General features: G+C 46.4%; 2 protein-coding genes across 3 annotated transcripts in view; one reads left to right on the top strand and one right to left on the bottom strand.

Annotated features, from left to right (window-relative positions):
* PKD1L3 (polycystin 1 like 3, transient receptor potential channel interacting) overlaps nt 1–6,423 on the bottom strand; it is a 66,766-nt gene extending 60,343 nt beyond the window's left edge. Inside the window, 3 exon segments of the mRNA XM_053554190.1 lie at nt 3,239–3,378; nt 5,355–5,474; nt 6,135–6,423. Of these exon segments, the coding sequence (XP_053410165.1) occupies nt 3,239–3,378; nt 5,355–5,474; nt 6,135–6,423 (549 nt within the window).
* A 4,369-nt stretch (nt 6,424–10,792) lies between these two features.
* Nucleotides 10,793–22,688, top strand: DHODH (dihydroorotate dehydrogenase (quinone)). 2 transcript variants are annotated; one of them, XM_053606240.1, is made up of 9 exons: nt 10,793–10,980; nt 13,047–13,259; nt 15,400–15,599; nt 19,171–19,253; nt 19,566–19,753; nt 20,444–20,548; nt 21,363–21,516; nt 21,692–21,851; nt 22,331–22,688. In XM_053606240.1, exons 1-9 carry the CDS (start codon nt 10,894–10,896, stop codon nt 22,383–22,385), a joined length of 1,245 nt encoding a protein of 414 aa, XP_053462215.1. In that variant the 5' UTR covers nt 10,793–10,893; the 3' UTR covers nt 22,386–22,688. The 2 variants fall into 2 exon arrangements, with proteins under 2 accessions (XP_053462215.1, XP_053462206.1); XM_053606231.1 differs by having other exon boundaries at nt 20,444–20,557.
* The last annotated feature ends 1,393 nt before the right edge of the window (nt 22,689–24,081 follow it).

Below are 24,081 nucleotides of genomic sequence, written 5' to 3'. Positions count from 1 at the left end.
CCTAAGCCCAGGAGTTGGAGGTTGCTGTGAGCTGTGTGAGGCCGGCACTCTACCCGAGGGCCATAAAGTGAGACTCTGTCTCTACAAAAAAAAAAAGAAAACAGATTAAGTTCAAGAAAAAGACAGAAATACTTATTTCTATTTTATTTAAAGATGTCTTATTTATGGCTAGAAACAATGCAAACTGTTTTACACAAGAAACCAAAGTGATTATTTCCCTCCGTCAATAAATCTAGACAAACTAGAATTCCGGAGCTGAAATATTGAAAACCAGTAACGTCTAATCCATTTGTTTTCTGTTCAAAGACCTTGGTACAAAAAACAAACATTAAATCAATTATAAAGTTACCAGTATGTATACATTACTGCAGAAATAGCTGCCCCAGGGCGGCGCCTGTGGCTCAGTCGGTAAGGCACCGGCCCCATATGCCGAGGGTGGCGGGTTCAAACCCGGCCCCGGCCAAACTGCAACAAAAAATAGCCGGGCATTGTGGCGGGCGCCTGTAGTCCCAGCTACTCGGGAGGCTGAGGCAAGAGAATAGCTTAAGCCCAGGAGTTGGAGGTTGCTGTGAGCTGTGTGAGGCCACGGCACTCTACCGAGGGCCATAAAGTGAGACTCTGTCTCTACAAAAAAAAAAAAAAAAAAAAAAAAAAAAAAAAAAAAAAAAGAAATAGCTGCCCCATAATTTTAACCAGAGAGGAGATCTTTGTTAACCAAAAAATCATTTGGAAAATGATCATTTATAAAAATTGTACCAGATTACCATTCTTGCTTCCTCTTTCCACATTTTCTAGAAGGAACATTGTCACCTGAAGGCAGATCAGCACAGTAACACGCCCATTTGCTATTAGCTTAGGTTGACTTCTTTCAAGGCTTGAGCCTATACGCACTGCTAAAATTTACCCAGTGATGTCCTAGCTTATCTTGTAACATTCCCCCTCTTATTCATATGACTGACAATGTAGATTTAGCAGCAAAATCACTACAGGTACTACTGGGTGCTCTTCTGCTCAGACGTCATGTCTTTCAGACACAGCAAAGATGACAGAGTTGAATAAAGAAGCTGGATTTCAAAGCTGCTTTTCCCTTTTATGGTAAATGTGAAGCCTTGACCAACTGACGGAAACTTAAGAGTTTTCTCACCTGGCAAATGGCTATCATAGTAGTTAACTATGTGAAAATTAATGTCATTTTTACAGAGTAGATTTTTTTTTTTTTTTTTGTAGAGACAGAGTTTCACTTTATCACCCTCGGTAGAGTGCCGTGGCCTCACACAGCTCACAGCAACCTCCAACTCCTGGGCTTACGCGATTCTCCTGCCTCAGCCTCCCGAGTAGCTGGGACTACAGGCGCCCGCCACAACGCCTGGCTATTCTTTTGTTGCAGTTTGGCTGGGGCCGGGTTTGAACCCGTCACCCTCAGTATATGGGGCCGGCGCCCTGCTCACTGAGCCATAGGCGCCGCCCCCCCCTTTTTTTTTTTTTTTTTTTTGAGGCAGAGTTTTGCTCTCTCACCAGGGCTAGAGTACAGTGGTGTCATCACAGCTCAGAAACCTCAAACTCCTAGGCTTAAGTGATCCTCCTGCCTTAGCTTTCTAAGTAGCTGGGACTACAGGCATGTCCCAACATCCCAGCTAATGTTTTTACTTTTGTAGAGATGTGGGCCTGCTGTGTTGCTTAGGCTGGTCTTGAACTTCTGGCCTCAGGCAATCTTCCCCTCCCAGCCACTCAAAGTGCTGTGATCACAGGCATGAGCCACGGCACCCACCCCAGAGGTAGATTTTTTTTTTTTTTTTTTTTTGTAGAGACAGAGTCTCACTGTACCGCCCTCGGGTAGAGTGCCGTGGCGTCACACGGCTCACAGCAACCTCTAACTGTTGGGCTTATGCGATTCTCTTGCCTCAGCCTCCCAAGTAGCTAGGACTACAGGCGCCTGCCACAACGCCCAGCTATTTTTTTGTTGCAGTTTGGCCAGGGCTGGGTTTGAACCCGCCACCCTCAGCATATGGTGCTGGCGCCCTACTCACTGAGCCACAGGCGCCGCCCCAGAGGTAGATTTTTAATAGTTAACAATAGTTCTCAATAGTTTATGACTACAGTTTACATAAATCGTCTCTCTGCTTTTAAAAACTATATTCATTGGCTCGGCACCCGTTGCACAGTGGTTATGGTGCCGGCCACATGCACTGAGGCTGGCGGGTTCAAACCCAGCTCGGGCCAGCTAAACACCAACAACAACTGCAACAAAAAATAACCGGATGTTGTGGCGGGCACCTGTAGTCCCAGCTATTTGGGAGGCTGAGGCAGGAGGATCACTTAAGCCCAATAGTTTGAGGTACTGTGAGCTGTGATGCCACTGTAGTCTACTGAAGGCAACATAGTGACACTTTGTCTCCAAAAAAAAAAAAAAAAAAAAATATATATATATATATATAGATATATCACATGAAGAAAGAAAAGGGGAAAAATCACTTTACTATATGTTGTAAACCATGACTAATGTAGCCTAATGCTAGAATTTGGGAATAACAAAGACTCGATCTTTAACCAAACTTTATTTAGGCTTCTTCTCAATTAGGCCTTGACCTTGGTCCTATCCTTGCCAGACCTGCATGGCCTAATTTTAGCAAGAATCCTGCTAAGTCTGTTTAGAGAGAATCTCCCTACTCTCCACTAAACCTGATATCTGATCACCTTCCCGGAGCAAGAATATCCTCGCCCTTGACTCTCTTCTTAGTAATTTTCCATCCACCTTCCACCTCCACCCCTACCCTGCTCCTTGGCTAGAAACCCCAACCAGTCCCTGTATTTGGGGTGAGCTCAATCTCTTCTCTTGCAGTAGTCTTTTTCTTTCTTTCTTTTTTTTTGTAGAGACAGTCTCATTTTATCGCCCTTGGTAGAGTGCCAGGATCACACAGTTCACAGCAACCTCCAACTCCTGGGCTTAGGTAATTCTCTTGCTTTGGCCTCTCGAGTAGCTGGGAATACAGGCTCCTGCCACAACGCCCAGCTATTTTTTTTTTTGTTGTTGTTGCAGTTTGGACGGGGCCAGGATTGAACCCACCACCCTTGGTATATAGGGCTGGCACCCTAACCACTGAGCCACAGGCCCAGGGCATGTCAAGAAAACGAGCACATACAATGAAAGAAAGTGAAGATTGCAATATTAAGAAAGCAACAGACGTCTCTTGGGTGCATGTTATGATAACATGTTTCTGCATTCACTCGGATTGTGTACCCTGGAGGCCGGAATTGATGTTAAGAGGACAGACACAGTACCTGAGGTCACGTTGTTCCTTGGTATCGCAACTGCTCTTTTTGTCTTCTTGGGTCTCTGGTGTGAAAGGGAATTACGTTCGTTTCTTTCATGACCGGCACCTTCATCCGGAGGCCAATACAAAATGTATAATAATTACATGTTCACTATGATAACCGGGAAAGCACAGATCAATCCTTACTATCCAAGTGTTTAAAGCAATACTATCTGCATTCTGCAGTAGCTCTTTTGTATCACCTCATACTATCTGACATTTCAAATTAGGTTCAACAGTCGGGTCAACACTGAGAAAAGGCTGGGATCACAGTGGCTGACACCTGCAATCCTCGCACTCTGGGAGGCCGAGGCAGATAAATAGCCTGAGCTCAGGAGTCTGAGACCAGCCTGAGCAAGAGTGAGACTGCATCTCTATTAAAAATAGAAAAACTAGCCAGGCATCGTGGTGGGTCTCTGTAGTCCCACCTACTCGGGAGACTGAGGCAGGAGGATGGCTCGAACCCAAGAGGCTGAGGTTGCTGTGAGCTGATGCCACAACGCTCTACCCCAGGGCAACAGAATGAGATTCTGTTTCAACCCTCCAACCCCAAAACAAACAAAAAACAACACTGAAAAGACAGAGAATTAAGTTCATTTTAATAAATTAAATACATATTCTTCTTGTTACACCACTCTCCTTGGTAGAGATGTAGGTGTTCAGAAGTGGGCAATCACATTCTTGAACTTGCCTCTTTGTGCATATCCGAGAATTTCTCAGACATGCTATTGAACACGGCTTAGAGAAAGTCACATAACCACAATGACTGTACCTTAACTTGAATTCAGGACCCTGAGCCTCGAGTGGCCTGCCTTTGCTCTGCCTGACAACCTCATTAGTCTCGAGTCTATTCGTTCCTCCACCCCCCGGGTGACTGTCTCCACTTCTTACCTCTACTCAACACCTAACATCTAGAAGCCTCCCTTAGTCTCAGCTGGGATGTTTATGTCGCATCTCGTGACATTGCTGAGCATGTTTATTAGTTCCAGAAGATTTGTAGATTTCTGGGGATTATCTAAACAGCCCTGTTATCTTCTACTAGAAGAAATATTATAATGTATCTTGTTTTAGTGACCTGTAGATCTTCATATGTTAATAAGAATGTATTTGTGAGCCAGGCACAGTGGCTCAGGCCTGTAAAGCCAGCACTCTGAGAGGCTGAGGCGGGTGGATCTCTTGAGCTCATGAGTTCAAAACCAGCCTGAGCAAGAAGAGTGAGACCTCATCTCTAAAAACAGCTGGGCGTTGTGGCACCTGTGGTCCCAGCTACTTGGGAGGCTGAGACAGGAGAATAGCTTGAGCCCAAGAGTTTGAGGTTGCTATGAGGCCACAGCACTCTATTGAGGGCAAAAAAGTGAGTCTGTCTCAAAAGAAAAAAAAAAAAAAAAGAATGTATTTGTGATTTTTAAGATGTGGAACAAAATTTTAACCTAGATAATCTGAGTTATCACAAGGCCTCTGAGAATTCATGAGCTAAGAATAAACGCTTTGTGTAAGTATGAAAGCTGAAATCATCACTACGAAAAACAATGCTAAATTTAAAAAACCAGTAACAACAATAGCCACACACACAGAGATACACACACCTGCAGTTTAATTCCGGTCTCCTACTTTTAGGAAGCTAACCTCGAACTGACAACAGCCTTTCCCTTTTGTCTTCTCATTTCCCTAAACCATGTTCTGTTTTGCACCTCAGCTTTCCTATCCTTCCTTCTAAACCTCAAGTGCTGCATGGATTAGGGGTGCACATGGGGAACATGGAGTTACTAATATGTATACAATTCCTCCCACACACTGTCCAAGGCAAACCATGAGGGGAACTCATGGCATAATTCTTTCCCAACTACCAGTCTGGGATGCATGAGTTAATCATGCCAAGTGAACACAGTTGCTCATTCTCATCCATCTTGTGAAAATCAGAATCCCTATATCCGTCTTATGGCCTATCACTCACAGACTGGTGACAGTCCCACACAGCTCCTTATTTAGAATCAAACTTTTTAAAAGTCTGGGTCTTTGATAGAATGCAACTTCATCACTTACCAGCCTGGCAAATGAAATAATGTTCCAGTGAGCACATGTCTTCTTTGAATGAGATCTCATGGAAGTTCCTGGACAGGTAGACACAGGCCATGGGATTAGCTGGAGAGGCTGGAACACCTGCTGAGTGGGAGAGACCAGATCCAGGTGAGCTTCACACTTAAAAAGTCAGACATTTAAAAAAATACATGAAAATCAAATTTGGCTGGCTTCCAGTTGATGAAAATTTAGGATTTCTGACCACATATTATAGATTGTGTATTTTTTCATTTGTATTCTTTACCACAAGGCTTGGAACTAACTTACCCAGATACCAAGGAAGATGATGAGGAAGATTAAAAAATGCCTTGGAAGCATATTTCTAACCTTCAAGGTTATGGCATATAACCTTCAAGCTACTATGTGAGAAAGAAAACAGGTAGGTACTCTGTTCCCTGGTTTTTCGCATTCTATAACTTGGAGCCCGGAATAACAAAGAGATGATTACTAGGAAATAAAAAGTCCATGAAAGGTGTCCCTCTTTAGAATCAAGTACAATTCTTTTCGTGAAACAGTAGGTAAGCGAACTTTAGATAGGCTCTGAGAAAAAAAATCTCACCGCCTTTGTGACACAGACAAAAATCAAAGGCTATAGCACACAATGAGACTATTTCAGAGGAAGGGGTGTAAAGAAGTGATTGTTTTGTACTCAAAAGCAGAAAGATTAAAATTCTTTTCTTTCTCCTGTCCCAGAATAAAATGTCAGGAAGATTCCCTTTTAAACACTAACTCCGAGAGCCTTACTTGGATGGTTGTTTTCCTTACCGTTTCCCAGCTTTAAATTTTTCCCAATCCACCACTTCTTTCCTTCTTCCAGAAAGTCCCAGAGGAGGTCTTGGACTTCCTCATGCCAAACATGAGCAAGGTGTCCTCCCTGGGCACGACAGTGACTTTCTGCTTTCTCAAAGCTGCAGGCAAATCTGTTAAGCTGATAGCAATGATTTTTCTCATGTAGCTCTGGGCTGTTTATGCGTCCTAGGATGATACTTGTTCTGACATATAACCACAGCCAGGGGCTTCCTCTGAAGAACATCTTCTCTGTGAACTGGGAGCAAGAAGACGTGTGGGGATTCAGCAGCTGCCTGGGCCTTTAAATAGATACCTTAGCGGCTTTGTTTTATTGGTATTACTCTCTTGTGAACTGGGAACATTTATCCAGGAGACAAAAGGTTTTGTTTTGTGGACCCAGGTGTGGTTTTTATAAGCTGAAAACAAATTGCAGAGGTTAACCAAGCAATGTGCTTTTACACCTGGGCTACCACCACCTGTGTCTACACAACTCGATATGTCGTTAGTAAATGAAGATGTATCATAAAGTTTAAGCTTCTGGGGAGTAGAAGATAATGAATATCTAAGTCAATTTTTATTGTTATGAATTGATAAATAGATCTCTAGGTTAGACTTTTTTGTTTATTTTTGGAGATCAAGTCTCACTCAGTTGCTCTGGGTAGAGTGCTGTAGCATCATAGCTCACAGCAAACTCAATCTCTTGGGCTCAAGTCACCATCTTGTCTTTGCCTCTCAAGTAGCTGGGACTACAGGAGCCTGCCACAACAGCTGGCTTGTTTCTTCTTCTTTTTCTTTTTTTTCTTTTTTAGTAGAGACGGGTGTCGCTCTTACTCAGGCTGGTCTAGGGCTCCTGAGCTCAAGCAATCCACCCGCCTCAGCCCCCCAAAGTGCTAGGATTATAGGTGTGAGCCACCATGCCCAGCCTAGGATAGATTTTTAAAAATAAGATTTATTGCACATATTTAAGATATACAAAATGTTACAAGATACATTATATAGATAGAAGATTACTACAGTAAAGCAAATTAATATATCATCTCACCTAGTTACCCATGAGCAGTTAAAATCTCATTTAGCACAACCTCATTTATAGTACAATTTTATCACCTATAGTCTTCATGTTACATATTAGATCTCTAGACTTGTTCAGCCTCCATATCTGCTAGAATTGATTTAAACTGTTTTACAAATTCATACAAACAAAACTGGGCATGAACTCTATCCTAAAGTTCAAACACCATCATAAAAACCAAAGAGTAAATATTTAATGGAAGAATGAATACAAATTAAATACAAATACACCAAGGAAATCCAAATTTGCTGTGCTGAATAGCAGATAAATATGGTTCTGGTTTATGCTTACACAGATTCCTTTGAATTTGGCATGCACGCTATTTTATGCTCTAGGTCAGAGTCAATCTCTCACTGCTTTTCTTTGACTTGCCGAAAAACCTTCATCCAGCATGTTGTTTGGTCTTTACTGGTTGCACATTCATCATTTATATACCACAGCTCGATCTTTCTTGGTGCCAAAAAGTGATCATAAATGCAAACAAATGTGAGTACTGAAATTGCTTGGCAGGTTTTAGGATCAAATTAGTTTATCCAAATGGTGCTTACGTTACTTTTAAAAATCATCATAGGGCTGTGGCTCATGTCTGTAAGCCCAGCACTCTGGGAGGCCAAGACAGGTGGATTGCTTGAGCTCATGAGTTTGAGACTAGTCTGAGCATGAAAGAGACCCCATCTCTTAAAACATAGCCGGGTGTTATGGCAGGTGCCCATAGTCCCAGCTACTCAGGAGGCTGAAGCAAGAGGATTGCTTGAGCCCAAGAGTTTGAGGTTGCTGTGAGCTATAACACCATAGCACTCTACTGGGGGCAAGAAAGTGAGACTCTGTCTCAAAATACAACTCAGTTTGAAAAACACTGAAGCAGGGCGGCACCTGTGGCTCAAAGGGGTAGGGTGTTGGCCCCATATGCCTGAGGTGGTGGGTTCAAACCCAGCCCTGTTCAAAAACTGCAAAAAAAAAAAAAAAAAAAACCGTCTGAAGCAATCAATGAAAGCTAAATACAGACTAATCCCTACTTTTAAAAAGTCAAAGTAGAGAAGAACAGACATATTAATTGTAATGAATAAAGGCAGTGAAAAGTGCCAGCATAGAGGGACAGCTTAGGCGCTGTGAAGGTTCAGATGAAGATTTATTCCTAGCATTTGAACTGAACATATAAGGATGGTCATGTTTAGATGACAAAGACTCTTGTCAGAAAAGTCAATGTTAGTAAATGCCTAGAGGTGAGAAAATGGGAAGTATTTATAAAGAGAATGAAATAACTCCTCCACGTGAATATTATGTGCCCTGGGTATATAGTGGAACAGCAGTGGAAACTGGAGCTGGAAACAAAAGATAAAAGGTTTCATTTAGGGCAGCACCTGTGGCTCAATGGGTAGGGCACCAACCCCATATATCGATGGTGGCGGGTTTGAATCCGACCCCAGCCTAACTGCAATGAAAAAATAGCCGGGCATTGTGGCGGGCGGGTGCCTGTAGTCCCAGCTACTCGGGAGGCTGAGGCAAGAGAATTGCCTAAGCCCGGGAGTTGGAGGTTGCTGTGAGTTGTGATGCCATGGCACTCTACCGAGGACAATAAAGTGAGACTCTGTCTCTTAAAAAAAAAAGTTTCATTTAAATAATCAAAAGTGTCTAGCCTGGGCGATATAGCAAGACATGGTCTCTTAAAAAAAAAAAGCTTAGCAGCCAGGCATAAAGGCTCACACCTATAATCCTTGCACTCTGAGAAGCTGAGGCAAAAGGACCTCTAGAGCTCAGGAGTTTGAAAGCAGCCAAGAGCAGGACCCTGTCTCTACCAAAAATAGAAAAATGAGCTGGGCATAGTGGAGTGAGCCTGCGTAGTCCCAGCTATTTGGGAGGCTGAGGCAAGAGGACTGTTGAAGCCCAAAAGTTTGAGGCTGCTGTGAGCTATGATGATGCCACGGCACTCTACCCAGAGTGACAGAGTGAGACACTCTGTCTCAAAAAATAAAAAAAGCTTAGAACTGAAGAATCAACATAGTCTTTTGTCCTGAGTAATAATTTATGTTAACTAAATTATAATTTATTCCATTAAAGTATAAAAAGGTTGATAAGCATAATTTTTAGTTTGATAATTTCAGTTATTTCTATTATATCCTGAGACAGCTGCATGTGAATTATTGCAGTAGACTTCTAAGTTTCAGTGGGTCTGTGAATGTGTTCAAATTTGATAGTTTTGTACAAATGATGAAGTTTAAGTATGGCTTATGTTAAATACACCCTCCTTCTTTTGTTCTAATTTCTGTTCTGACAACACTCCAGCCATTTCTGCTGATGGAACAACACAACTGGCCAAAAATGACACACAGGTGCAGAGCCTCCAAAGGCTCTCCAAAATGCTGCTGACAGAGTCCACAGGATCAATTTTCTAAAGCTAGGATGCAATTACCGAAGAGACTTTAATGTTCTTGACTGGGACACAATTGCTTCAGAGGACCGTAAAGTGACACAGTGATATGGGATTAGGTTTGTAGGTAGTTCAGGCCAGGCCTCTCTGGAGGGCTTGTTGACCAGAGTCCAAGTTTCTCAAACCCTTCAAGGCTAGCAATAACCTGGTGGTTTACACAGGATGTTTGGCACCTGGCAGGCTCAGGGCTAGGATTCTGGGAGTCCTGTTGACCACAGTCCAAGATCTCATGTCCCCCATTTTCCTGGGCCGCAGACCGCCTGATTTTACCTGGTGGCTAAGAACAGAATGCCTAGCAAGCAAAGATTACTATCGCCTGAGTCCTGCCCAAGAACAGACAGAAATTGAAGTAAGGCTGCTGGCTCAGTGTATGCCTCTCACAGGCTCCCATCTGTTATTTCACCTGAGATAACTGAGTCTGAGTATCTTTCTCATGTTAACTGCCTTCAATGCAGATCCTATCAAGCCCCCACACAGGTCAGCATAAATCCCTGCAATACCCCACACTCCAGCAGAGCCGCACACTCAGAGTCCTGATTAGAAATTGTTTTAAAACATAGCTTCCACATCTGCCGCACCAGAATCCCAAAGCAAACCAGGGTCACCCTAGCCAGCAGGCACACAGCCCATAACACTTTCAGGGGCTCAAGAAAACACCTTCATCTCTAAAATCCGAAGAAAAATGAACTTTTAAGTGGAAGTTTACATACGTATTAAATGTTCGTCTTTATATTGACACAGTATAATTTTTTTTTGGCAAAAATCGTACTTATTTATGGTATAAAACACCATGTTTTGATGTATGTACACGTTGTAACAGTTTTTTTCAGGAAAGGGCCCTCGAAAGTCTCAGAGCGGCCCCGGCATAGACAACGGCCTGGCGCCCAAATTCCTGCGAGCCGGCGTGACCTCGGGGGAGCATATTGGTCACTTCGGGGCTTTCTAGGAAGCTTCCGCTCCCTCCTAGAGCCCAGGCTCCGCAGGTACCGTCCTATTCGAAGGTGCAGGACTGCAGACAGCTCAGCCACAACAACCCCACGCGCCCTACAGAAACTTAGCCGAGACACCCAGGCACGAGACCGTCATTACTGCGCACGCGCGCGAGCGAGCAGCCAACCAGAACCTCGGGGCGGAGCGTGGTCGTCCGCGCCGCCGAGGCCCTCGCCCTACCCTTCTGCCTAGCGATTGGTGAATTGGCAACTCTAGGGGCGGAGATGGGGGGGGGGCTTCCCTCTCCTCCAATGGAAATGAGCAGGGGCGGGTCCAGTGGCGGAAGGAGCATGGCGTGGAGACATCTAAAAGTGAGTCCGGCAAGCAAGGCTTGCAGCGGCTGGGAATATCTCGGGCGTGGGCTGGGGGGAAGTGGGCGCACCTGTAAGTGCTCATACACTACGCGTGTACCCGGCCAGGTGTGTGCATTTGGCACACGTGTATCGGGGCAGATGCTGACGTGTCCGTGCCTGTGGACGTGTGTTTATGGAGCCTAGCACAGGGGCGCTTACGCGGAAGGAAATTAGAATAAGACGTGGTCCCAGTCCGTCTAGATAAAGTTTTGCTATCTATTGGGCTTAAGGTGAGGAGTTCTGAGTTGTATTCCCGGGGTCTGGAATGTAGTAAGTGCTCAAATAGCTGATGATTGTCATGAGAGGCGTTCCTGCAGTCTGCAGGGGACTCTAAGTCAAAGAACGCGTGATCTACAGGAACAGCTTTGAGGAATTCGTAAAAGCAAACCTGACCGTGTCCCTTTCTGGTTTAGAGAACAAAACCTATAATTTCCCTTCTCCTGCATCATCCTAATTCTTTGCTTTCCCTCACTTCTCAGTTCCAAACAGACTTTCTCCGCTTATTCTCTTCTGCCACTGAGGGAGCCATACTCTTTTTCCTCCCCCTTCTGCCTCCTGGTTAACGTGTGTGTGTGCGCGTGTGCGTGTGGTTTTTGGCCGGGGCTGGGCTTGAACCCGCCACCTCCGGCATATGGGACCGGCGCCCTACCGCTCTGAGCCACAGCCGCCGCCCCTACTTTTTCTTTTGAGACAGTCTCAGCTGTCGCCCTGGGTAGGTTGGGTACAACCTCAAACTCTTGGGTGTAAGCGATTCTCTTGCCTCAGCCTCCCAAGTAGCTGGGACTACAGGCGCCCTCCACAACGCCCAACTATTTTTATTATTGGTTGTAGTTGACATTCTTGTTTGGCAGGCCCGGGCTAGATTCGAACCTGCCCGCTCTGGTGTATGTGGCTGGCGCTCTACCTGCTTGAGCTACAGGTGCCAAGCCCGTACTTACTCTTTCAATATCAGCTTTAAGTCATTTCCTCAAGGAAGCTTTTCCTTATCTCAGATTAGGTTGAGTCCTTCCATTACCATATGCTTTTGTTTCTTTCATAGCAACATATTTGCACGATCATTTCTGTCTCTCAGATGAAAGACTGAACTAATGAGTGATTTAGCATCTGGCAGCGTTAATTAGAGAAAAGCATTGTGAACCACTTCTGAGCTAGGGTAGTGGTTCTCAATACAGTAAGACCTGCAGCTCCATTTTTATATTTTGCAATGGCCCCCCATCATACAGAAATGGAATATATGTGCATTATCTTTCAATGTATAATTTTTAAAAACCAACAATTTTTACTGTGACCTAAAGGAGAAATTAAATTTATAACATTTAATGTGTGATACTTAGGTGTTTAAACCTCTACTTAGAAACGTGAGTGCCACAGTGTTGTATTGTCAGACACCTCAAGCTAAGCACTTATTCCTGATGGGATTTTCTGAAATGGTGAACAATCCATACTAATATTCTGTACAACACAGTACAGTTGTCGTTCCCCCCATTTAAAAGGTAATTGTACTGTATGAAAACTTTGTGGTTAGTTTGTGTTTTTGTAGTGAAACATAGTTTGGCTCAAGGCTCAGATAACACGAACAGACAATTTTTTACCCACACAATGTCAGTAGGATGTTCAAAAGCCATACAGGATGTGGAACAATTCATGTTTCAGGTAGTCTCAAGTGAAGAAAGATGTGTGTGACTGATCCCTGTCCACAAAAATCTATGGCATTGCCCTGCCCATCATGGCAACCAGTAAAAATTGCATGCTCATGGAGGCAGTACGTCCCTTCTTGTACGGCCTCCCTTCTAAATGTCTGGCCTAAAGTCCTAGGAAAGTTTTTAGGGCCAGAGGAGTGTGTCTAAGTAGAAATGTGGATACAGCTTTTGACTGTAGACACCAGAGTCAGCAGAAAGCAAGGGATATTGTTTCGCATAACCTGTCATTTTGCCCTCTGTGAGTATAAAGGACTCACGGATGCTGCAGCCTGGCCTAGTGGGGGGCCTTTTGTAGGTGGGTTTTTTTTTTTTTTTTTTCCCCAGAAACAGGCCCGGGATGCTTTGGTCATCCTGGGGGGTGGAGGACTTCTGTTTGCTTCCTACCTGACAGCTACGGGGGATGAGCGTTTCTATGCTGAATACCTGATGCCAGCTCTGCAGAGGCTGCTGGACCCAGAGTCAGCCCACAGACTGGCCATTCACTTTACCTCCCTGGGACTCCTTCCTCGAGCCTCATTTCAGGACTCTGACATGCTGGTAGGTACTCTAGGAACACCCTATTCATTAAATAGAAGGGTGAGGGCCAGGCGTGGTGGCTGACACCTGTAATCCTAGCACTCTGGGAGGCTGAAGAGAGTATATTCCTTGAGCTCAGGAGTTCGAGAACAGCCTAAGCCAGACCCTCATGTCTACTGAAAATAGAAAAACTAGCCCGTCATTGTGATGGACACCTGAGAACACTGCCCAACACAAATCCCACAAGCAATGTATAATTATAAATTACATGTAATAAAAATAGCTCAGATTGAACTCTTAATTCCCACTGCTCCTTTGAGGCTCTTTTTTTTTATTGTTGGGGATTCATTGAGGGTACAATAAACCAGATTACACTGATTGCATTTGTTAGGCAAAGTCCCTTTTGCAATCATGTCTTACTTTTTTTTTTTTTTAGACAGTCTCACTTTGTTGCCCTCGGTAGAATGCTGTAGCGTCACAGCTCACAGCAACCTCCAACTTTTGGGCTTAGGCGATTCTCTTGCCTCAGTCTCCCGAGTAGCTGGGACTACCGGTGCCCGCCACAACACCCAGCTATTTTTGTTGTTGTTGCAGTTTGGCCGGGGCCAGGTTTGAACCCACCATCCTCAGTACATGGGACCAGCGCCCTACCCACTGAACCACAGGCACGACCCGAGGCTCTGGCTTTAAAGAGGATAGGTACCAACTGAGAAATATTAGGGGACTTCAGCCTTTACCCTTCTATTTATTTATTTTGCAATATCTCACTCTGTTAGTGAGTGCTGTTGCATCATAGCTCACAGCTATCTCAAACTCCTGGGCTCAAGTGATTTTCTTGCCTCAGCCTCCCAAGTAGCTGGAACTACAGGCACCTGTCACAACGCCCAGCTGTTTTTTAGAGACAGGGGTCTTACTGTGGCTCAGGCTGGTCCCGAACTCCTGGGCTCAGGCAATCCACCCACCTCGGTCTCCCAGAGTTCTGGGATTACAGGTGTGAGCCACTGAGCCAAGCCTTTAAATGGGGCCCTTTTTCACTTTCCCATTGCACAGTTAAGCAATGTGTCATTTTACCCGACTTGCCATACTTAATCTCTAAAAGGCACTGTAGGATGAGACAGAGCATTCCTTTAAGCTTTCTCACCTGAAACTGCTAGCTTTCACCCTGGAATCAGGTAAAATGAGAGTAAAGAGTCGGGTGCAGAGATGGGGTGAATTTGGAAGTGAGGTTTGCCCAGGCACACACAAAGACAGAGGGTATGGCCTTTGAGCAGTCATGGTGACACCACTGCAAGGGTCCACACTTGCAGTGGCTCATTTAGAGTTCGGCCGAGACCCCTTACCTGCCAGCCAGGACTCCTGCTGATCTCATCCCCACTTAGCCAGGCATCACAGTTACTTGGAGAGCTCTGTTAAAAATAGGTTCTCTCGGGCGGCACCTATGGCTCAGTCGGTAAGGCACCGGCCCCATGTACCGAGGGTGGCGGGTTCAAACCCGGCCCCTGCCAAACTGCAACCAAAAAAAAAAAAAAAAAAAATAGCCGGGCGTTGTGGTGGGCACCTGTAGTCCCAGCTACTCGGGAGGCTGAGGCAAGAGAATCGCTTAAGCCCAGGAGTTGGAGGTTGCTCTGAGCTGTGTGAGGCCACGGCACTCTACCGAGGGTCATAAAGTGAGACTCTGTCTCTACAAAAAAAAAAAAAAAATAGGTTCTCTCTCGGCTTGGCATCTGTAGCTCAGGGTTAGGGCCCTGGCCACATACACCAAGGCTGGTGAGTTTGAACCCGGCCCGGGCCTGCTAAACAACTACAATAACAAAAAAAAAAAAAAAAAAAAAATAGCTGGATGTTGTGGCAGGTGCCTGTAGCTTAAGCTACTTGGGAGGCTGAGGCAAGAGAATCACTTAAGCCCAAGAGTTGGAGGTTGCTGAGAGGTGTGATGCCATGGCACTCTACCGAGGATGACATAGAGAGACTGTCTCAACAACAACAACAACAACAAAAAATAATAGGTTCCCTCTCCCTCCCTCCCCTGCCTTGGGCATGGGCCCTTCAATCCAATGCTTAACAAGCTTCCCAGGTCTTTCTGATGCAGGTGTGTCAGGGACCACATTTTGAGAAAAACCAGGATAGCCTTATGTACTGACTTTTGTCGTTTTCTTCCCAGGAGGTGAGAGTTCTGGGCCATAAATTCCGAAATCCAGTAGGAATTGCTGCAGGATTTGACAAGCATGGGGAAGCTGTGGATGGACTTTATAAAATGGGCTTTGGGTTTGTTGAGATTGGAAGTGTGACTCCAAAACCTCAGGAAGGAAACCCCAGACCCAGAGTCTTCCGCCTCCCTGAGGATGAAGCCATCATTAACAGGTAGGAGACAGAGCCCGAGTTAGTTAAGAGGGGAGGCCTTCTTGCTACCTGGGCTCTCAGGGATGTAAGATCTGCCTTGTTTTTTTCTCTGGGACAATGTGGACGTTCTTCTGTAACTTGGAACGTTCAGGAATCCTATTGAGCATCTACTGTGTACGAGACATTTATTCTCACCAGCAGCCTTGGGGACCAGCTTTCATTTATTTCTGTAACAGGTGTATATGAGGGGGCTCAGAGAGCTACAGCACTGAGCTGTGATCCGAATACACAAAGGAGGAGAGGCTGGGTGTGGCTTCGGCTCCTGGGACTTCAGAGCTGTGCCTCATCCTCCTTGTCTCTCCGGTGCCCTCACTCAACGCTTCGAGTCCCACACATAATTCAGAGTGACAGTAAAACAGTAAAAAGGGCCGGGCATGGTGGCTCACACCTGTATTCCTTACACTTTGGGAGGCCAAGGCAGAAGGATCACTTGAGGTCAAGAGTTCAAGACCTGCCTGAACAAAAGCCAGGCTCTGCTGGGTGCAGTGGCTCACACCTGTAATTCCAGCACTCTGGGAGATGGAGGGGGGTGGATTGCCTGAGCTCAGGAGTTTGGGACCAGCCAGAGCAAGAGTAAGACCCCATCTCTAACAATAGCTGGGTGTTGTGGCGGGCACCTGTAGTCCCAGCTACTTGAGAGGCTGAGGCAAGAGAATCGCTTGAGCCCAGGAGTTTGAGGTTGCTGTGAGCCATGGTGGCACCACTGCACTCCAGCCAGGGCGACAGAGTGAGACCCTGTCTCAAAAATCCCCAACCCTGAAAAAAACACCCCAAAACCCCAGGAAAAATAAATCAGTGAAATTATTTATAATTATAGCTTAATTATAACTACTTTATATTGCAGATTTTAGTATGTGATCATTATAAAAATTAATTAGCAGTTTTTGCCTCTTTTTACTTGTACCAAGTCTTCAAAAGGTGGTGTACATTTCCACTTTTCACCAGTCACATTTCAAGTGCTCAGGGGCCACATGTGGCCAGCAGCTCTGGTATGGAGGGAACAGCCCTAGCTCTTAGCAATCAGGAGAATTTAGCGTTCAACACGCACAGCTACTTTTAGTACGAGAAATCTTCCCAGGCTGGATAAAGCCCTTTTCCCTTTGTCATCCCTGGGCAGTTTTTACTGTAGCAAACCCAGAAAAAGAAGAAGTTGCTACTTTTTGGGAATAGAATTTTGAAGCTCCCCCTTGGGGAGCTTTTGATAGGCACCCTGGGGCCATTCGCGGCCTCCTGGGAGACTGACACACAGGAAGTTTAACTGCACTTGTGCTTGTTTGGGGGAAGTTTTTCAGCTTTAAAGATCAAGTTACAGTTTTGCTGCATTGCAGGTGGGACTTGATCTCTTCAGAATTGGCCAGGCAAATGTATTTGTCTGTGATTTGGCTGCCACAGAACATGTGCACTGTCCCTGTTAGACCACTTCTGGCTCTCAGTCTCACTATAGGTGTTTTTTCGGTTTTGAGACAGGGTTTCATTCTGTTGCCTGGATAGGAGTGCAGTGGTACAATCCTAGCTCACAGCAACCTCAAACTCCAGGGCTCACACAATCCTGCTTCAGCCTCTCAAGCAGCTGGAACTACAGCGGTATGCCACCACACTTGGCTATAATTTTTAAATTTTTTGTAGAGAGGTGGTCTTGCCATATTGCCCAGGCTGGTCTTGGACTTCTGACCTCAAGGCAATCATTCAACTTTGGCTTCCCAAAGGGCTGGGGAAAATAGCCAGGCTTGGTGGCGGGTGCCTATAGTCTCAGCTACTGGGGAGGCTGAGGCAAGAGAATTACTTAAGCCCAAGAGTTGGAGGTTGCTCTGAGCTGAGACGCCATGGCACTCTACTAAGGGTAACAAAGTAAGGCGCCGGCCCCATATACCGAGGGTGGCGGGTTCAAACCCAGCCCCGGCCAAACTGCAACCAAAAAACAGCCGGGCGTTGTGGCGGGCGCCTGTGGTCCCAACTACTCGGGAGGCTGAGGCAAGAGAATCGCTTAAGCCCAGGAGTTGGAGGTTGCTGTGAGCTGTGTGAGGCCACGGCACTCTACTGAGGGCCATAAAGTGAGACTCTGCCTCTACAAAAAAAAAAAAAAAAAAGACATGGGGCCCCTGCCTGTGACAGGCTGTCTAGTAACAGTTAAGACATGTTTCTTGCCCTCAAGAACAGTATAACCCAGTATGGAAACTTAAGCACATAAGTACTTACATATTCTGAGCCAGGAGGAAGATAGGTACGAAGCCTTAGATGAATGCCGGGGGGGGGGTCCTCTGCAGCTGGGGGCTCTGTGCAGCCTTCAGAAGGAGCATTTGTCTGGGCCAGAAGGGGGACGATTCCATAGGCAGAAAGCGCAGCTGTGGAGCAGCAGCAGGGGCTCTAGATAGAGGCTAGTGGAGCACAGGTGGGAGGTGGGAAACTTCAGTTATCAGAGGGCTCAGCTGGGTGGGACCAGGGGCTGGTGAGGAGTGGATACAGGATCTAGCAGGTCTGGGGCAGTGACTTGTGGGTTAGATGAGTTAAATGAAGGCCTGCAGGTGCCCGATGGTTTTGAACAAGTATGATTCAGCTGGCAGGTGCCACATGTTCCTAAGTAACTGTGATTAGCATTTAATTAGGAGCCACTGTTGTTCTGACCGTGACCCTCCCCCCCCCGGGCTTTCTGCCCTGGAGAGAGAAGCAGTTTCCTGTGCCAGTTCATCTGCTCCCACTACCTGCGTAAAGACAGATGTCTGGGTGCCTGCTCACTGGCCACAAGTTAAGTAAAGGGCATGTCGCAGCTACCTTCGGCTCCTTGTTTCTTTTTCAGTTTGTCCCAATCCAGTGTGACCCTCTTTGTCCTCAACCATTAGCACTACGCTACTGCTGATGAGTCTGTGCTGTTGCCAATGGTAGTTGGCTGACGGGCCTGTTTAGAAATTTTAATCTTTCTCTTTGTATTAGGTGGTGTTCTGGCAAGCTAGGAGTCCCAGGAAGCTTAAGAACTGACTCTGATTGTTTTCTGTTTTTATTTATTTATTTTTTTTGAGACAGTCTCACTCTGTTGCCCTCGGTAGAATGCTGTGGCATCACAGCTCACAGCAACCTCCAACTCTTGGGCTTAGGTGAGTCTCTTGCCTCAGCCTCCCCTGTAGCTGAGACTACAGGTGCCCACCACAACGCTCGGCTATTCTTTTCTGATTTTTTTTTTTTTTTTTCTCGTAGAGACAGAGTCTCAGTGTACGGCCCTCGGGTAGTGCCGTGGCGTCACACAGCTCACAGCAACCTCTAACTCTTGGGCTTACGCGATTCTCTTGCCTCAGCCTCCCAAGCAGCTGGGACTACAGGAGCCCGCCACAACGCCGGCTATTTTGTTGTTGCAGTTTGGCCGGGGCTGGGTTTGAACCCACCACCCTCGGCACATGGGGCCGGCGCCCTACTCACTGAGCCACAGGCGCTGCCCTTCTTTTCTGTTTTTAAAAGTACACAGTGGAAATGGCGGTGGAGCTCGCTCTCTCTGCATTCTTTGCCTTCTAACCTTGCCCCTCCCGTCTGCTGTGCGCTGCAGGTACGGATTTAACAGTCATGGGCACTCCGCGGTAGAACATAGGTTACGAGCCAGACGGCAGAAGCAGGCCAGGCTCACAGAAGGTAAGGTGGTGTTACGTTACAGAGTGCTTCTTATTTTTTAAGAGGAACGTGGGAGAAACGTTGGCAATATTGTTAGTGAAATAAACATGATTGAGCAATTAGAGAAAACCCCTAAGGAACTCGGGCCCCTCTCCTAGAGGAATTTTCCGGGTCTTTGGTAGCAGGCAGGCAGCACAGCGGTGGTTCACCGCATCTGCCCGTAGGTCCAGCAGCTCAGGTGTGGAGGGGGAAACTGTTTAGACAAGGACAGCCTTAACATGTTGCACAGGAATTGGCGTGTGGGCCCAAAATCTTGACCAGCGATATTTATAGATGGACTGCCACTGGGAATAAACTTGGGGAAGAATAAGACGTCAGAGGATGCTGCTTCAGACTACGCAGAGGGCGTCCGAGTGCTGGGCCCCTTGGCAGACTACCTGGTAGTGAACGTGTCCAGCCCCAACACGGCTGGGCTGCGGGGCCTTCAGGGAAAGGCCGAGCTGCGCCACCTGCTGACCAAGGTGGGAAATTACACTTCTCATCCTACCCACATCACCTTCCAGAATCTGCCCTTAACCCCTGGACAGTCAGGACACTCTCCACACCCTCCTGAAGAAACCTCTGACCATCTGTCACAACGCTGATTATATGCAATAGTAACTGCTCAGTTATCTGTCCCTGCTGTTAGACCATATCACTCTATCCCTGGCATCCAGCACAGTGAATGAATGAATTGAATAACTTCATCACCTCGTACTTGGTGCAGTATTTTCTGGTTATCTTTTAGGAACAAAAATCTATAAAACTTTAAGATACCTAGTAGTCCATGCCAGTGGGTTTTCCTTGGTTTGAAAGAATTGAATCAAATCCATCTTGAGTCCCTCACGTAACTGGGTTTCCTAAAAAGGAAAAATTGCTCATGCTTTAGTTCAGTGGTTCTCAACCTTCCTAATGCCGCGACCCTTAAATATGGTTCCTCACGTTGTGGTGACCCTCAATCATAAAATTATTTTCATTGCAAAAATAATTTTATGGTTGGGGATCACCACAACGTGAGGAACGGTAATAAAGGGTCGCGGCATTAGGAAGGTTGAGGACCACTGCTTTGGTTTGCTAATGAGTGAAAACCCACTGATCTGTGGCTGTAGGTCCCAGTTGCACCATTGGGCTGTGGTCTAGGGGTCCCTATCTCTGGCCATGTGTTACCCCAGGTGCTGCAGGAGAGGGATGCCTTGCAGGCAGTGCGTAGGCCGGCGGTGCTAGTGAAGATCGCCCCTGACCTCACTGCCCAGGACGAGGAGGACATTGCCAGTGTGGTGAGAGAGGTCTGAGTGGGGGCCCGGGCCTGGTAGGGGGAGGGTACCTCTCATCGTCTGTTAAGGCCAGAACAGCAGCCTTTGTGACTTCCTCTCTGTAACATTGAAGGCTGGTTTGGTGCTTGTCACAGTGGAATTCATCCCATAGTAAAGAGTGAATGTCTGAATGTTTGAATGAGTCATTTTCTTATGCCTCTTTCTTCTCTTTCCTCACCTTCCTTCAGCAAGGGCTTTAACCTTTGTGCTTGTATTCTTGGCTGGTTTCAGCTGGGTCCAGAGTATTCTGTCTCTTGCAGCCTTTCTGAACACTGGGTCTCTCTGGCTTAGGGGAGTAGTAAAAACCCAGACTGAGCCCAGCAGTCATGGGTAAAACCTTGGTTCCTCCAGGAGTCTCAGACAAGACACTATTATTGATCAATTGAGACAATGTCTTGCTCTGTTGCCCGGGCAGGAGTGCAGTAGTGTTGTCATAGCTCACAGCAACCTCAAACTCTTGGGCTCAAGTGATCCCCCTCCTAAGTAGCTGGGACTACAGGCGTGAGCCACTGCACTGGCAAGACACCATACAGTGGATTGTTGTAAGGATTAAACTGTCCCGGTGGAATGTTTTGGGTGGTCAGTATGTGATGGCTGTTATTGTCTAATTGTGGCTCCTTCAGATATTTGTTCAAAGAAAGAAGGCTAGTGAGGTCTGCTGCAGCCCTTGTTCTAGGGGCTGTAGGTGGGGGTGCCCAGCCCAGCCTCTAGCTCAGACCTCCAGAGAAGCTGAGTCTTGCAGTCTGAGTTTCGGGGGCTTTTCTGTGTCATACTGCAGTTGGGAGTGGATGGATTGATCGTCACGAACACCACAGTGAGCCGCCCTGCTGGCCTCCAGGGTGCCCTGCGCTCTGAAACAGGAGGGCTGAGTGGGAAGCCCCTCCGGGATTTATCAACTCAAACCATTCGGGAGATGTATGCGCTCACCCAAGGCAAGGCTTCCCGTGTCTCAGACCTGTGTGTGGCTCGGGTTCCTGGGCTGTGATGGGAATCACTGTTCCCTAATCTGCTGTGTTTGGGGGCTGTCAGGCTAAAGCCAACCTGACAGCTTCAGGGGTCCCTGTCCCCACACCCTTCTTCACGGTGTCACCACATGCTTCTCTGCAGGCAGAATTCCCATAATTGGGGTCGGCGGTGTCAGCAGCGGGCAGGACGTGCTGGAGAAGATACGGGCAGGGGCCTCCCTGGTGCAGCTGTACACGGCCCTCACCTACAAGGGGCCGCCCTTGGTCTGCAGAGTCAAGCGGGAACTGGAGGCCCTTCTGAAGTGAGCGGGCCATGTGCAGCTGAGACAGAAGTTAGGAGACTTTGACTCTGACTCCAGTCTTAGAGGCCATTCATCTATTTACTGTTCCTTCAAAAAGGATTTGAGGGGTTTACTCTGAAAGTGATGAAAATTGTGCTGTTACTTTGACAGACAAACAGTGCCAAGGGGATTTGGGATTAACTTTCATGGCTGTGGTGTTTACAGGCAGTTATCCATTTCTCTAAGGAATGGGAGTGTGAGGAATCCTGGCAGCATTCCCTGTGATTATGTAACATTTGCTCCATGTCAGGGAGCTGTATGTACTTAAAACCAATTTCCTTCCTACTCTGAAGACCTGGGTAGAAATATCTCTTGGTGAAGACAGTGCAGAGGGCATGAGAGGTGCCTGGGCCGGGGCCTGGGTGAACTGGGCCTCCTGTGAGAGCAGGGCCTGAAAATTGCTTTGTTTGCTGAAATTGCTTTGTTTGCTCTTTTTCCAGAGAGCAGGGTTTTGGCAAAGTCACAGATGCTATTGGAGCAGATCATCAGAGGTGAGGACATTGTCTACCAGGAAGCCTGATCTGGAACCTTTCTGAAAATGCAAGCGAGCCTTCTTGGCTGGATGGTGACAGGAGAGACTGCCTCAAGCCATGTCCCCCAATCCACAGCCTGGCCTCCCTGTAAAAGGCAATCCTGGGGTCATTAGCCTTCACAGCAGGCTTTCTTCAGTCCCTGGATCAGATCGTAAACTGCATCTGTGATGCTTTCCAGATTCAAATCCTAGGATCCTTCAATATTGCAAAGACATTGGATATTTGGAGAAAAAGGTCATGGAAAAAATAAAGCCATTTGGAACCTGGATTGAAACCTCAGTCCTTTCTCCATTCTCTGCAGGTCCTCCCAGGCCTCTGCTACCTGATCTTCAGTGGCATCCTGGGAGCTCGAGTGCCTTTCATTTGATCTCTATTTTTATTTATTTTGTGTTTAAATTTTAACATACCAGATACAGACAACAGTTGCAAGAATAGTACCATGAAAAAAAATAAAAAGCTCAATGAACTTTGTTCTGTGCTTGTCTTAGGAAAAAAAAAAATACAAGCCTGGGTGCAGTGGCTCATACCTGTAATCCCAGCACTCTGGGAGGCCGAGGTGGGTGGATTGACTGAGCTCAGGAATCCGAGACCAGCCTGAGCAAGAGTGAGACCCTGTCTCTGTAAATAGCCGGGTGTTGTGGCAGGTGCCTGTAGGCTGGGGCAAGAGGATCGCTTAAGTCCAAGAGTTTGAGATTACTGTGAGCTATGATGCTACAGGACTCTACCAAGGGCAACTGAGTGAGACTGTCTCAAAAAAAGGAACTTTTGCATATTCTTCATTTTGATTCACCAATTAATATTTTTTCATATTGCTCATAAAACATGTAGATAAATATATTATTTCTGAAGCATTTGAGGGTCATAACCCTTTACCCTTGTAAAGGGTGCTTTGGTCTGAATCTCCTAGCGCACTGTCGGCGGTCTGTGGTTATAACGGGCATGCATTCTGATCCCTTCACACAACCGGGTGCTCCTGACTTGAATGCTCCTGGTTCTACCTGATCCCACTCTCCAGAAGCGACTGTAGTTTGGTGTGTATCCTCCCAGGCATCTCCCCTTGCGTAAAAACATTTTATACACACAGAAATGTAAATGTTTTGTAAACCTGTTTACACAGGGAATGTACAATTTTCTATATAGTTATTTTACATTTTTGTCCAAATAACATCACAGATAGGATCCTGTGGTTTACTTTATTGTTGTCACGTGGACATTACGTTCATGTGAACCTGTCTCATTCCTTTACCCAGGTTTAACATTGGAAAACTTCCAGTGTTTTCTGATCACAGTACCTTGGTGAACATCCTTGTGTATTTGTGCCTTCGTGTGTTATGCAGTTTCTGAAAGATATGGTAGCCTGAAGAAAGGGCCACTATGATAGAAACTAATGTCCACTGAGCAGTGATGATGGGCTGGGACACTGTGCCAAGGGCTTGATATTCCCTCTTGATATGTGAGGAAATGGGGGCAGAGAGGCTACTGACTTGTCCTGTCCTGCTCGGAAGCTGTTGGGTGGAGCAGGGCTGGGCAGTCTGACCAGAGTGCACTGCCTGGAATGGCTCTGCCATGGGTCATCGGTGGCTGTTTTTTTTTTTTTTGAGACAGAGTCTCACTGTGTCGCTCTTGGTAGAGTGTCACGGCATCACAGCTCACAGCAA

The sequence above is a fragment of the Nycticebus coucang genome, chromosome 2 (genome assembly GCF_027406575.1).
Source record: "Nycticebus coucang isolate mNycCou1 chromosome 2, mNycCou1.pri, whole genome shotgun sequence".
NCBI lineage: Eukaryota > Metazoa > Chordata > Mammalia > Primates > Lorisidae > Nycticebus > Nycticebus coucang.
The sequence above is the reverse complement of the archived record's forward strand: the minus strand, read 5'-3'. Positions and strand labels throughout refer to the sequence as shown.